This window comes from Neoarius graeffei, chromosome 18, assembly GCF_027579695.1.
Source record: "Neoarius graeffei isolate fNeoGra1 chromosome 18, fNeoGra1.pri, whole genome shotgun sequence".
Classification (NCBI taxonomy): domain Eukaryota; kingdom Metazoa; phylum Chordata; class Actinopteri; order Siluriformes; family Ariidae; genus Neoarius; species Neoarius graeffei.
In genome coordinates, this window is record NC_083586.1 from 40,336,066 (window position 1) to 40,351,876 (window position 15,811).

The 15,811-nt window shown below is 39.5% G+C and overlaps 1 protein-coding gene across 1 annotated transcript in view; it reads right to left on the bottom strand.

Annotated features, from left to right (window-relative positions):
* Positions 1–15,811, bottom strand: part of sorcs3a (sortilin related VPS10 domain containing receptor 3a) — a 602,075-nt gene that overhangs the window by 125,245 nt on the left and 461,019 nt on the right. Inside the window, exon 6 of the mRNA XM_060898283.1 lies at positions 12,284–12,348. Coding sequence (XP_060754266.1) covers positions 12,284–12,348 — 65 coding nt within the window. The remainder of the gene's footprint in view (positions 1–12,283; positions 12,349–15,811) is intronic.

The following is a 15,811-nucleotide window of genomic DNA, read 5'->3' on the forward strand; positions in this document are numbered from 1 at the left end:
AAGGATAAAGCGGCTAAAGATAATGAGATGAGATAAATAGAATTTTGATAATAAAAAAAAATTACCTTCAGTTCTCCTTTAAATGGATATAGAGAATGTATGCACTGGAAGTATATTACAGTTCCCAAATGCTATTTCCATACTTACTGGAAGGATTATTAAGAAAAGGGATGGTCATTTCATGGTCATTTATCTTTCATTTCTCAAAACTCACTTCCACTTGAAGCAAATTACTATCAAAGCTGAGAATCTGAACACAACCATAACCTCCACTAAGTTCACACCATCACAGTAAGTTTAAAAACACAGCCATCTACAAGCAAAGCAGAAATCCTTTCTTTTGCTTCTTGTCGAATTGACATTCAGTGTTATGAAGAGCTGTGAGGTTCACATTAAACAGATTGAGGTTGGTATTAATAAGTTATCATGTGTTGTATTTATATTGAAGATAATCCAGTCAAGCAGCCTCAGGGTTCGACTTTAACCCCCCAGCCTTGAACTATATCCATCAGCTTACTGACTGTCAGGGTGAGAGTCATACTTCCTTTAGTAATTGGAAAAAGGGATTGCCTTCTGTTTTTCTTCACACAATGAGCTAGGGATTGAGGGAAGGGTGTGAGACATACCGTATGAGAGCGAGAGAGAGGTGAGAAAGATTTTACATGGTTGAAGTGAGATTCTACTAGTTGAAGAAAATGTCAAATGAGTGATAGTTCACAGAGAGGGGAGGAAAATGGTAAGAAAATAACAGAAGGAGATCCAGAAGGGAGAGTGGAGAGAGACAGCATGATTCTAGATATTATAAAGGAAAGAGTGTGTTAATCTGCCCTGTGACGCCGTACAAAAAGCAGTTCGACAAGCTGAGGTTGACTGGTTTCATATGCCCCAGAGGAAGCTTTCGCCCTCCCTGGTGGGTGATGGGTAGGAACTGGCAGGTAACCAAAGTGCGGAAAAAATGGAGGAAAAAAGTAACCCTGTTACATTCATCATCCCCGGCTGTAACTTAGGAATTTCTTTATTTCTTTATTTATTGGCAGTTGTTATCATCAATCCTAAGAGGTTCCTTCATTTTATTATCTGTCTAAATATATATTTTTTTCTTCAGCGTAAATGCATCTCTTAAGATTGTAAGGTTATTATTAATTAGCACATGGCTGATGCAATGGTTGACAGGTATGAGTTGAATTGATTAACATGAAGAAAAGACATGCTTGTCTTCTGCATGAGAACGTATCAACATAATGCTCTGCATATTCTTGGGTTTCAGTCACGTGCCTTTTCTTAGCGATTTCACTTCCAGTAAAACTGCTGGTGGCCTAGCAAACCAAAATGGCTGCCGTAGTGCAAACAACTAGCGATAACTTATCAGAGTATTCTCGTAATCTAGAAGCCACTGCTCACTTTAGATATATTCAGAAGATTTCTATGTGCAATGGAATCGACCCCTACAGTCTGGGAAAGAAGGATTTGTCATACGATCTTGAAAACTACCCTTCAGTCGAGTTCCCCGACATCTCGAACTATCTGGTGTTGCAGACGTCCTTCTACACCGCAAAACAGATGAAAGTGTGCAAGAGTATGGAGGCTTACAATTTTTTTGTATGTGGCTGGGTAAAGGACCTCAGGATCAAGTCGCTGCCCAATGAATCCTGTATTGTTTTTGCCCATGTATGTTTTTTAAAGCTTTTCGTTCGCGTCTTTACAATGAAGCGCTGCAAGTTGAAGTGTAAACAAACAACAGTTCGCTTGATTCTCACTTGTGTTGGCTCTTATCTCTCAGGTAAATCATTCAACAAAGATCATCAGAAACCCCTTTAAAGACCTGGATCTTAGTTAAACAAGACGGAGAAGTGATCATGGCGCATTGTAACTGTATGGCTGGGTAAGAATTTTGTCGTGACCTTCATGCATATAGACTTTAATAATCATGGTTGTTTTGATCGCGTGCACTTGCTGAAAGACTCATTGAAAAGACTGCTAGGACACCCTGTTAAAGAAAGTGAGACATGCGTTGTTTTCAATATGGCGGCCATCAAGTGAGGAGTAAACAAAGAAACAGCTGTGGACTTTAGTGCTTCGTGACTAAAAAAAGTACCGTAAAATAACGACACATAGCAAGAAAAGTACTTGGAAAACACTAATGCCGTAGCTGAGAGGGAGATACAAACCTTTCACCAAGTGATCACTGCAAACTCAGCATGCTTCAACTCGGCTCCCTTCAATTTCAGTGAGAGGTTCAAAAACCACCTTTCTCAACATCTTTTTGTGAAATCCTGTGTTCGTTCACCCTTTTTTATTAGTTCACGGGGAACCCTGAAGAAACTTTTATCAGTTTCACAGTTTGATCGATTCGAACAACCTAAAACACCGCAAGCGTAAGGCATTTTTCATGCAAGCAATGCACCTTCTCTGTACAAACGCTTTGTCAACTGAGCTTTGGTAGACCACCAGCTAAAGTTTTGAGTAGCTAATGATGCTGATGTGACGTCACGTGAAACCCAAGAATTTGGTGAAAATTCAGTCCAAATTGCTTGAAACTGCTCTCATTGAATTCAGAACTGAATCCGGAACAACATACTTTTTTACAGAATTAAAATGTTTATCTGTTCTTAAGCTATTACAAATCAAAGATTGGCCAAATGGCTTAATTTTTAGAAAACTGCCATAATATTACAACCCCGATTCCAAAAAAGTTGGGACAAAGTACAAATTATAAATAAAAACGGAATGCAATGATGTGGAAGTTTCAAAATTCCATATTTTATTCAGAATAGAACACAGATGACATATCAAATGTTTAAACTGAGAAAATGTATCATTTAAAGAGAAAAATTAGGTGATTTTAAATTTCATGACAACAACACATCTCAAAAAAGTTGGGACAAGGCCATGTTTACCACTGTGAGACATCCCCTTTTCTCTTTACAACAGTCTGTAAACATCTGGGGACTGAGGAGACAAGTTGCTCAAGTTTAGGGATAGGAATGTTAACCCATTCTTGTCTCATGTAGGATTCTAGTTGCTCAACTGTCTTAGGTCTTTTTTGTTGTATCTTCCATTTTATGATGCACCAAATGTTTTCTATGGGTGAAAGATCTGGACTGCAGGCTGGTCAGTTCAGTACCCGGACCCTTCTTCTACGCAGCCATGATGCTGTAATTGATGCAGTATGTGGTTTGGCATTGTCATGTTGGAAAATGCAAGGTCTTCCCTGAAAGAGATGTCGTCTGGATGGGAGCATATGTTGCTCTAGAACCTGGATATACCTTTCAGCATTGATGGTGTCTTTCCAGATGTGTAAGCTGCCCATGCCACACGCACTAATGCAACCCCATACCATCAGAGATGCAGGCTTCTGAACTGAGCGCTGATAACAACTCGGGTCGTCCTTCTCCTCTTTAGTCTGAATGACACGGCGTCCCTGATTTCCATAAAGAACTTCAAATTTTGATTCGTCTGACCACAGAACAGTTTTCCACTTTGCCACAGTCCATTTTAAATGAGCCTTGGTCCAGAGAAGACGTCTGCGCTTCTGGATCATGTTTAGATACGGCTTCTTCTTTGAACTATAGAGTTTTAGCTGGCAACGGCAGATGGCACAGTGAATTGTGTTCACAGATAATGTTCTCTGGAAATATTCCTGAGCCCATTTTGTGATTTCCAATACAGAAGCATGCCTGCATGTGATGCAGTGCTGTCTAAGGGCCCGAAGATCACGGGCACCCAGTATGGTTTTCTGGCCTTGACCCTTACGCACAGAGATTCTTCCAGATTCTCTGAATCTTTTGATGATATTATGCACTGTAGATGATGATATGTTCAAACTCTTTGCAATTTTACATTGTCGAACTCCTTTCTGATATTGCTCCACTATTTGTCGGCGCAGAATTAGGGGGATTGGTGATCCTCTTCCCATCTTTACTTCTGAGAGCCGCTGCCACTCCAAGATGCTCTTTTTATACCCAGTCATGTTAATGACCTATTGCCAATTGACCTAATGAGTTGCAATTTGGTCCTCCAGCTGTTCCTTTTTTGTACCTTTAACTTTTCCAGCCTCTTATTGCCCCTGTCCCAACTTTTTTGAGATGTGTTGCTGTCATGAAATTTCAAATGAGCCAATATTTGGCATGAAATTTCAAAATGTCTCACTTTCGACATTTGATATGTTGTCTATGTTCTATTGTGAATACAATATCAGTTTTTGAGATTTGTAAATTATTGTATTCCGTTTTTATTTCCAATTTGTACTTTGTCCCAACTTTTTTGGAATTGGGGTTGTATGTATTAGGATCACATGGTCCAAAATGGGCCTCATTAACGAATGAGATCAAATGTTTTTTTTCTTGAAAAAACTGAATACAAATTTCAAAAAAATAGAAAAAAACAAACAAAAAAAGCAAATTGCGATTTAATTAGCATTAATTATGATAATTAGGTAACATGCTAAATCGGTACGTTCTCTTCTTCAAAGTTTCACCAAATGGCTTTATTTGTGCAATGTAACTGATCTTAACTCTCATTTATACATCACAAAGAAGGAGAAATCAATGTTAATTATAAAATCTGGAGCTTGAGTTGAATGCATCCCAGTCAGGTTCATGTCTACCATTCTATATAAAAAAAAAAGTCATAAAATATTACTTCTAATACCATCTTTATGCTCTGTAGGCCTTTGTATTTCTCAAAAGTAGGGCCTATTAGTGTTTATATTAAAGAATATAAATGATAATATTCACAGTTTTCAAGGCGAACCTCAAAAAAACTGTGAGCCACATCCAAGAAACAATTCAATGATTAATTGACTTGAAATTGACACTCGTGTTTCTGACTTCTAGTTTTTTTTAAATATCATTCCAACCACTAAGATCTCAATATTTTTCATCAAAACAACTACAGGTATATTATAAAAGAGTTATTTATTTACAGGAATCAGTTTGATTTGAAAAACAATAAGTAGATAAAGCTATGCAAACTCACTTCGAAGTCTTCTGTGAATCATAACATCAAAACTAGCAGATGGAAATTTTTGCTGACTACTTCATCAGAAACAGTGAGAGTGAGAGAACATCCCTATAAAAGTTATCTGATTGATATTCATGAGTAATCCAGTCAGAAACCGATCAGAAGAGAGAGAGAGATCCTGAGCGCTTTCCCGTGACTCAAATAGCGTCGGCAGTTTCCTGATGTCCTGTGAGCAGAGAGTGAACTCTGTTGTACCAACTTCAACCTGCTGTTACTCCCAAAGTACTGAACAGATCTTAACAAGATGAATCCCTTTGGAAAGCAGAGATTATAAGCTTTTTAATGATGGTATTCACAATAGAAAATAGTCAGGAGGTAAGCAATGACAGATTTGGAAACTTAGATGAGCGTCTGCATGCACAATTTTTCCAGCATGGCCAGTGAGCATCTTATATGCCTAATAATGCAGCAACTTTTGACTTTTAAATGTAAAAAGTTTGATGCTGTATATAGTTTTAGTAGTGGCAGATTACTGAGTTGTTTTGCAGTGAAGTTTAGTATTTGTTGTTCGTTTGTTTTTGTTTTTTAAACACCATATGGCTCATTCTGATACAATTTAACAACTGTAATAATAGATGAAAAGCTGGTCAAGAAAAACTAGATGAAAGAGGTGTTCAAAAGCTTATGGATGTAATTTATTTATAGTCAGGTTTAATGTAGCTTACGTGTTTAAAATAGGATCACCAAGCACTCACTCTGGTTATCACAAGAGAGCCATATGAAAGAGAGCCGTATGAAAGAGAGCCGTTTCGTGTGCCATATGAATGTCGTGTTGAGCAGGAAAGCAGACAGGGAGAGAACAATGTCTGCTGCTGCTGCTGCAGTGATGAAAAGGTCTAGATCCATTCAACCATCATGAAGATCTATTGTCTGCTATGCTCCAGTTTTTATCTACTCACAATCACAAGCAAGATGGTGACCTCCTATTTGGACACCTTTTGTCTGAAGGTTTGATCATGAGCTCGGGTTACTGCCTGTGGAGAGTTTTACGGTTTTCTTCCACCTCCCATAAACATGCTGTGAGGTGGTTTGACTACTTTAAAGCGACTAAACAGGAAATTTTGAAATTACGGGGTTATGAAATGTCATTGTTATGTATTAATACAAGATGTTCCAGACAAAAAAAAATAATAATAATAAGTGGACTTTAGCTTAAAAAATATGTGAAAGTTGTAACAACAGTCTGTTAGGCCATTTCCCCGGGCGCGGCCATACTGAATTAGCCAGACACATGGATGTATTAGGAGATGAAAACGAAAGTGGTGCTGCGTGATGTAGGATTCCGCACATCTTCTTCATTCCATCCTGGATCCGCCATTGCGTGCAGCCAAAGCTATTATCAGTATCCTTTTTTTTTTGTCAAGCATTATTTTGTTTGTGTATTACATTTTAAATAGCATAATTCTAGTGGTTTGTGAAGGAGTAGTGTCTTCATCTACAGTGGTGCTTGAAAGTTTGTGAACCCTTTAGAATTTTCTATATTTCTGCATAAATATGACCTAAAACATCACCAGATTTTCACACAAGTCCTAAAAAGTAGATCAAGAGAACCCAGTTAAACAAATGAGACAAAAATATTATACTTGGTCATTTATTTATTGAGGAAAATGAGCCAATATTACATATCTGTGAGTGGCAAAAGTATGTGAACCTTTGCTTTCAGTATCTGGTGCGACCCCCTTGTGCAGCAATAACTGCAGCTAAACGTTTCCGGTAACTGTTGATCAGTCCTGCACACCGGCTTGGAGGAATTTTAGCCCATTCCTCCATACAGAACAGCTTCAACTCTGGGATGTTGGTGGGTTTCCTCACATGAACTGCTCGCTTCAGGTCCTTCCACAACATTTCGATTGGATTAAGGTCAGGACTTTGACTTGGCCATTCCAAAACATTAACTTTCTTCTTCTTTAACCATTCTTTGGGAGAACGACTTGTGTGCTTAGGGTCGTTGTCTTGCTGTATGACCCACCTTCTCTTGAGATTCAGTTCATGGACAGATGTCCTGACATTTTCCTTTAGAATTTGCTGGTATAATTCAGAATTCATTGTTCCAACAAAAATGGCAAGCCGTCCTGGCTCAGATGCAGCAAAACAGGCCCAAACCATGATACTACCACCACCATGTTTCACAGATGGGATAAGGTTCTTATGCTGGAATGCAGTGTTTTCCTTTCTCCAAACATAATGCTTCTCATTTAAACCAAAAATTTCTATTTTGGTCTCATCCATCCACAAAACATTTTTCCAATAGCCTTCTGGCTTGTCCATGTGATCTTTAGCAAACTGCAGATGAGCAGCAATGTTCTTTTTGGAAAGCAGTGGCTTTCTCCTTGCAACCCTGCCATGCACACCATTGTTGTTCAGTGTTCTCCTGATGGTGGACTCATGAACATTAACATTAACCAATGTGAGAGAGGCGTTCAGTTGCTTAGAAGTTACCCTGGGGTCCTTTGTGACCTCGCCGACTATTACACACCTTGCTCTTGGAGTGATCTTTGTTGGTCGACCAATCCTGGGGAGGGTAACAATGGTCTTGAATTTCCTCCATTTGTACACAATCTGTCTGACTGTGGATCGGTGGAGTCCAAACACTTTAGGCTACATCCACACGACAACGGCAACGAGATGTTATTTAAAAATATATCGCGTCCAAATGGGCAACAATCAGTAAAATATCAGGTCCATATGGCAACGCAACGCTTGCTGAAAACGATGCAATACACATGCCACACCTCTAGGGGCGCTGTAAGACGGTCCCTTCGGAGACACCAGAACAATAGAAGAAGTAAGGACGCATGCGCATAATGCGCGAGACTTCATATTAGCCACAAAGTCAGAAAAATCTGTTTGTAAAATTACATTATAATGACCAAATACAATGAAAAGTATTTTTCCAGTCTCACCTGTGAAAGGTAATCCCATGTGATCTCGTTTGGACGGCAAACCTGTTGGTACAGTTAAACGCAGCTAATCTTTATTCTCCGCTTTGACCTCTCCAATATGGCGGCGAGGATGACGTATGATTCTACGTGGAAGGCGGCGTCTTTAATGGTCCGGAATAAATTGAATACTACACGTTGATGGATTAATTTGTTTCTCACCTGTGAAAGGTAATCCCATGTGATCTCGTTTGGACGGTAAACCTGTTGGTACAGTTAAAGGCAGCACATGAATCTTTATTCTCCGCTTTGACCTATCCAATATGGCGGCGAGGATGACGTATGATTCTACGCGGAAGGCGGCGTCTTTAATGGTCCGGAATAAATTGGATTAATTTGCTCCTCTACGCCCTTTTTGAAGAATGTATTGTCGGACTTAAATCAACATCTGAAGAGGTGAGATCGCTCCTTTTTTTCCCTATTTTTGCTGGCGGGATTACACCATAACACAATAAATATTCACAGTGAAAATATTTTGTAAGCGCGTTTCATGAACCAAGTTATAGGATTTGTTGACAACTCGCATCGCATCGCAGTGAGAAGATCATTGGCACTACTGGTGTTAAGAATCAGACCATTTCATAAATGAATATTTTGCTGTAGAGCTGCAGTGTTTGTACAATTGCATGTTTTTGCTTCACTATTACTGTCACTATTCTGCTTCTTGCATTACTACTGTGAACTAACACTGAACATAATAATAATAATAATAATGGGCGGCACGGTGGTGTAGTGGTTAGCGCTGTCGCCTCACAGCAAGAAGGTCCTGGGTTCGAGCCCCGGGGCCGGCGAGGGCCTTTCTGTGCGGAGTTTGCATGTTCTCCCCGTGTCCGCGTGGGTTTCCTCCGGGTGCTCCGGTTTCCCCCACAGTCCAAAGACATGCAGGTTAGGTTAACTGGTGACTCTAAATTGACCGTAGGTGTGAATGTGAGTGTGAATGGTTGTCTGTGTCTATGTGTCAGCCCTGTGATGACCTGGCGACTTGTCCAGGGTGTACCCCGCCTTTCGCCCGTAGTCAGCTGGGATAGGCTCCAGCTTGCCTGCGACCCTGTAGAAGGATAAAGCGGCTAGAGATAATGAGATGAGATAATAATAATAATAATAATAATATCCAAGCTCGTGTTTCACTCTCACTAGTGCTCTGTAAGGCTTTTTCCTGGTGATATTCGTTACACTTCTACCCGGCGTGAAGCACTGACAGTCATGTGGTTGTGACGTCATCGTAAACAAATCCGTTCTACTCACCCAGACGACTTCACAACGGCAACGTTGCCAGATCTTTCCACTCTGGAACCCGTTCTCAAAAAGATTGCGTTTTGGGCACCCAAAACGCCGGTGTCGTGTGGACGCCAGGCCTAAACGATAAGCAATTGTATCGGAGTCACCTGAATCCGTTGCCATGTGGACAGGGCCTTAGGGATGGTTTTGTAACCTTTTCCAGCCTGATGAGAATCAACAATGCTTTTTCTGAGGTCCTCAGAAATCTCCTTTGTTCGTGCCATGATACACTTCCACAAACGTGTTGTGAAGATCAGACTTTGATAGATCCCTGTTCTTTAAATAAAACAGGGTGTCCACTCACACCTGATTGTCATCCCATTGATTGAAAACACCTGACTCTAATTTCACCTTCAAATTAACTGCTAATCCTAGAGGTTCACATACTTTTGCCACTCACAGATATGTAATATTGGATCAATTTCCTCAATAAATAAATGACCAAGTATAATATTTTTGTCTCATTTGTTTAACTGGGTTCTCTTTATCTATTTTTAGGACTTGTGTGAAAATCTGATGATGTTTTAGGTCATATTTATGCAGAAATACAGAAAATTCTAAAGGGTTCACAAACTTTCAACCACGATTGTATATCTTCTCAAAAGATGGGTAAATACACTGGGACTGTCATGGCATGGTTATCCTTTGAAGGAACCAAGACGTTTGACTGAGTGGCTTCATCAAGTAAAGTGAGAAATCTTTGCTCGTGGAAAAAGCAGCAAATTGTGCAGTGAGCACTTTACAGAAGATTGTTTGTTTTGTTGACGACTTGTATGAAAAAAAAATCACTGGGAAGAAGCGAGGTAGAACACGAGGCAGAAACGACAACTGAAGCCAGACGCGATCCTGACTTTGTTTCACCATCGGCGTCGCCAGGGGTATTTTACTGGGGCACGTGCCCCAGTATAGATCTGTAGTGCCCCAGTAAAAAAAATCCAGTGACGAAACGCTCTGAATTTTAAACTTGGGAATAGCTGCAATTTAATTAATTCATAACGTGGGGTAGGCTAACCGATGCGCGAAGAAGACCATCTACAATGCTTTTACATTGGTAGTTTTGGCTGGCCTCGCGCACACTAAGCAATGTGAAAAAAGTGTGCGCGTGACATGAGTAACATCTTGGTTGCTATGGGGACCGCAGACTCCAGCAGCCCTCAGATGCAATGAAATTCAGAGCAGGGGAAACCATCTCTCCGTGTTTTTCAACTGTTTACAGGTTAGTAGACAGTAATTCCACTGTCATTTTTGTAACGCTGTAGAATTAATATGTGTTGGGACATTGTTTTCGTGTTGTCTTGATTTTTTGTTTGAAACGAAGGGATATTGAAAAGTTTGCATTCATTCCGTCGTCTGCAACGTGGCAAGCCGCGAGCCCTCAGTTTGCGTGTTGCCAGATCGCGTTGATAGTTTTGTGATGGACTGTGTGAAGATAGCCACCTAACGTAATGACACACAACTGTTGTTTTGGAGGCTACGTCCAGTTGAGTATTGTAATTGAATTATTGAACCGAATTTCAATTGCACATGCACGCGCTCTGCGCACACACACACGCGCGCGCGCACAGACACACACGGAACTCTCTAAGTTGAACCACTGTCAAGTGATTGACTGCTTTGCCAAAATGAAGCCAAGGCGTTACCGATTACTTCTTAAAAAATGATTGTTTTGCTTGCCAACTGAGGCCCAACTTTATCTGTGTTTTTGTACTACAACTACACACACACACACACACACACACACACACACACACACACACACACACACACACACACACACACACAGTGGTGCTTTTAGAGGCTTTTGGATTGTGTTTAGAGATGTTCAATGCTGAAAATGCGTGTGCTTACAAAGATATGTTTGGTGATTTAAAAGGTATCAAGTGTGAATACTGTTGGCCATTAAGTACTCTTGGTTGAGTTTAAAAACTCGGCGGTGTTGTATTGTATGTTAATATGTTCTTTTACAATATTACCAACAGTATAAGTATTACATTGCTATTATCACAAATGTTGCAAATATTCATACTGTTATTATTAAATGATTGACCTGGATTCAGTGTCCTCGTAATCATTTTGAGTTTTACAGCTCTAGTGACTAGTTTTAAGCAGGCCGTTTCTAAATATAAATATCAATATATAAATATATATTACATAAAATATAATATATATTACATAAAATGTAATATATATTATATAAAAAATATAAATATAAATATAAATATAGTGCAAAATTTTTAGCTCGCGCGCTTTGCGCGCTCGCATACATTTCCTGTGCCCCTTTTGTGCCCCAGTATGGTCTTGGGTCTAGTGACGCCCCTGTGTTTCACCATAAAACACTGACACCGGCAGCACAACAGCATCCCGTGCCACGCATCAAATGGATGGAAGATAAGCAGGTAAATATTAATTATATATATATATATATATATATATATATATATATATATATATATATATATATATATAGCATGCACTGGTACACCTCCGCTGTGCTCGCAGAAGATGACAACACACACAATGAAGTTATGGCGGCCTCCCTGATAAAAAAATAGTCCCGTCTATTTTCATCACTTTAGTGGTTATATTGTTAAGAACAAATGCAGCATGCAGCTTTTTATAAAGGACAGCCATAAAGACTGACTTTTAGCTCAGTTTGTTTATTTTCGAGATATTTCCTTTAAATTGCCCTTAATTGTGAGGGGTTTTTTTTCTTCCGCATTCTGTGTTACTGATGAATGAATGAATGAATGAATGAATGAATGTTATTGCTTAATATTGTTAAGATATGAAATTGTGGAAAGTCAGACATGTTTGTGGTTGGAGTTATTCTCTTTGTGCATGTGTGTTGAAACGCAATGAAATGATTTTAATTTTTTTTATGAATTTTGCATGAGATGAAGTAGCAGGAGTTGAAGAAGAAGGGGAAATAAAGCAAAAGGAAAAACAAAGGAAAGAAAGAGAGAAATATAAAATCAGGAGTAATGACCAAAATCTAGTAATGACTGACACCCATACAGAAAAAAAAAGAAAAGAAAATTACTTACGTCCATCAGAAGTGTACGCCTCCATGTGCACGAGATCAGCTTCCTTATCCAGACCACTTACAGACCTGCATTGGAACAACACGATTCATAAAACACACAAAAGAACAGGAGTTACCTTAAAGGGGTCAAGAAACACACTTTCAGTAATAGACATCTTATTTTGGCTTTATTTCTGCAGTGGCAATAAAAGCAGACTGCTCCCCGTTATGCACTGCCATTTCCCCAAATGTCTCATGATGGGAAAATGGAATTGCGTTGTTGTTTATCACTATGGCAAGAGGGGCTTCATTTCTGAGCTCTGTGCTTGCGTGTGCACAGGTGTGTGTGTGTGTGTGTGTGTGTGTGTGTGTGTGTGTGTGTGTGTGTAAGAGGTGAAAGAGTATAAGTGGAAATGCAAATGAGGGTGCCTGTGTTTTGTGTGTGTAAATGAAAATAATCCCCAATTTATATTTGTGCATGTGGTGTGTGTGGAAGTTGAAATACTTCCAAAACTATTCCCATGTTGGTGCTATGGCTCAATCCATCATTCAGCTTTAGTCAGTTGGAGATGCTGGAATGTGTGTATGCGTATCCTCCATAACTGCAATCTCTCCCAATATGCTAACTCTGCCCTGTGTGTGTTTAACACACAACAGTCTCCGGAGTCCACACAGAATGGCGCCAAAAACAAAAAAAAACATTGAGTCCTCCTACACTTCTCTCAGTCATCCGTTCTTTTAATGATGGGGTGCAAGCAGCCGTCACCTTCGAGGACACAGTTTCTGACTCCTACAGAATGGTGTAAAGCAGGGCTGTGTGTTGGCCCCCACCCTTTTTGGTATATTTTTCTCAGTTTTGCTGAGACATGCGTTTCCTGATCCATCTGGCATCTTGCTGTGTACCAGATCGGATGGCTCGCTGTTCAATCTTGCGAGACTAAGGGCAAAAACACAGACTCGTACTCTCCTGATTCGTGAACTTTTGTTTGCAGATGACGCAGTTTTTCTTGCTCACTCTCAGGATGATTTGCAGTCACTGTGTGACTCATTTGCCTCTGCTTGCGCATCATTTGGTGTAACGATTAGTATCACAAAGACCAAAGTGATGTATCAGGGCCTTCCGTTACCACCAGTCATTACAATGAACGGCCAGCCTCTGGAAATTGTGGATCAATTTTGTTATCTTGGATCAACTGTCTCCAACCCACCGTGCCTTGAGGTTGAGATAAACAAGCGTATTGGAAAGGCCACTTTTACTTTTGGTGGTCTCAACGATCGTGTCTGGGTCAACAAGAAGATCTTCCTCAGTATCAAGGTCAAGGTGTATGAGGCTTGTGTTCTCTCTGTTCTACTTTATGGAAGTGAAACTTGATCAACATATGCCAGCCAGGAGAGATGACTCAACTCTTTCCACCTGAGATGTCTGCATAAAATCAGAAATGTAAGCTGGCAAGATAAAATACATGATGTCAGAATACTTGAAATGTGTGACTCAATTAACTTATACACCACAATGCGGAAGCATCGCTTGCGTTGGCTGGGTCATGTGTATCGGATGGAGGACTCGTGAATTCCAAAATCAGTTCTCTACGGTGAACTAACTGACGCCAAATGCTCCATAGGTCGCCCTACGCTCCATTTCAAAGATGTTGTAAAGTGTGATTCGAAAGACTTCAACATTGTACCAGCTAATTAAGAAGTCACTGCAGCTGATAGACATGCCTGGAGGTCAGCTCTATATGATGGCGCAACAGCATCATCCAGAAACTTTGAAGAGCTCCATCACCGCCAGCACCTGGCCAGAATGAGATGGCAGCAGCGCCTACAATACGTCTAAAGCCCGTAAACTCTATCATCAAGCTTTTGATGTAAAGGCCAACAACAACTAGCCCTGGTTTTAACCTTTATGCTCTGCTCCAGTCACACTGACCCTTTTTTTTTTTACTTTTACAAAATAAACAAGCTGTTACTACAAGACTATATTATAAGAACTGAAGCAGAGAATAAAGTAAGGAATAAAATTCAACACAGCGTGCCATTATAGGAAAATAATCAAAGATGGTGTGGTGTGATGATGCAGTGATATTATCACTCCTACCGTACGTATAAGTTTGTGGACGTCCCAAAATGGAGAAAACTCCACAAGAATCTTCATCAAAATGAATTATTATATAGTGCATTCGGAGATGCTTTTCTGCTCACCATGGTTGTAAAGAGTGGTGAAATGCATTACCATAGCCTTCCTGTCAACTCAAACCAACACTCAACTCCAATTTCATCAAAAAATTGTGTTTCTGCCAGTAGAATTGCTGCTCACTGGATGATCCGTTTTGTTCTGTTTTGCACACCATTCTGTAGCATCTGTTTTGGGGGAAAAATCCCACCAGAACGTCAAGGATGTAGTAGCACATCTGACCTGCCATCCAAACAACCATAACTACCAAAACTTCAAACAGAACTGAAATGTGACAATGTGAGAGAGGACCAACCTCCCCAACAAACTGTTTACAACAGGAAAACCAGCAAAGGACTACATTTTGTACCCCAAGGAAAGATTTACCTAAAACATTGATCAGAATTGAAGTTGCATCATAAATGAGAGAGGAGATACAATTCTAGTCAGAAGAAAATTTGTTAAATTGACCTATTTACTAATTTGTCAGCAAGAAATTGACAATACAACAACCAAGTGTTGTGCAGAAGGTCTAGTTCTTTCAAATAAAACAATCAGAACTGAAATCCATTGAGAACTGAGGGAGGAGATATGATTTAACTGTTAACTGAAAAAAAAAAGTTGTAAACAAATTGTTTAGAGCAAGAAAATCAACAAACAAACTACCAACTTTTGTTCCCTGAGGGAAGATCTACCCACAACATCGATTAGAACTGAAATCGGGTCAGAACTGCAAAAGGAGATACAATTCTCATGAGACGTCCCAAAATTCGTGAAGTTGACCTAATTTGCAGTTTGTTAGCAAAAATTTGACAATACAACGACCACGTTTTGTGCAGAAGGCCGAGTTCTTTCAAACGAAACAATCAGAATTGAAATCTATTGAGAACTGAGGAAGGAGATATGATTTAACTGAAAAGAATCAAAGTTGTAAACAAATTGTTTACAGCAGGGAAATTAAAAAAAAAAAGTTTTGTTCCTTAAAGGAAGATCTACCCAAAACATCGATCAGAACTGGAATGAGAGAGGAAATACAATTTTATTGTGAAGCCTGGAAAATCTGTTAATTTGGCCTAATTAGTAACTCGTTAGCAAAAAAATTGACAAAACAATGACCAAGTTTTTTGCGGAGTGATGAGTTCTTTCAAACAAAACAATCAGAACTGAAATCCATTGAGAACTAAGGGAGAAGATGTGATTCAATTGAAAAGAAACAAAGTTGTAAACAAATTGTTTACAACAGGAAAATCAACAAACAACTAAGTTTTGTTCCTCAAGGAAAGCTCTACCCAAAACATCAATCAGAACTAAAATCGGATGAGAAATAAGACAGGAGATACAATTCTAGTGTGAGGCCTGGTAAATTTGTAAATTTGG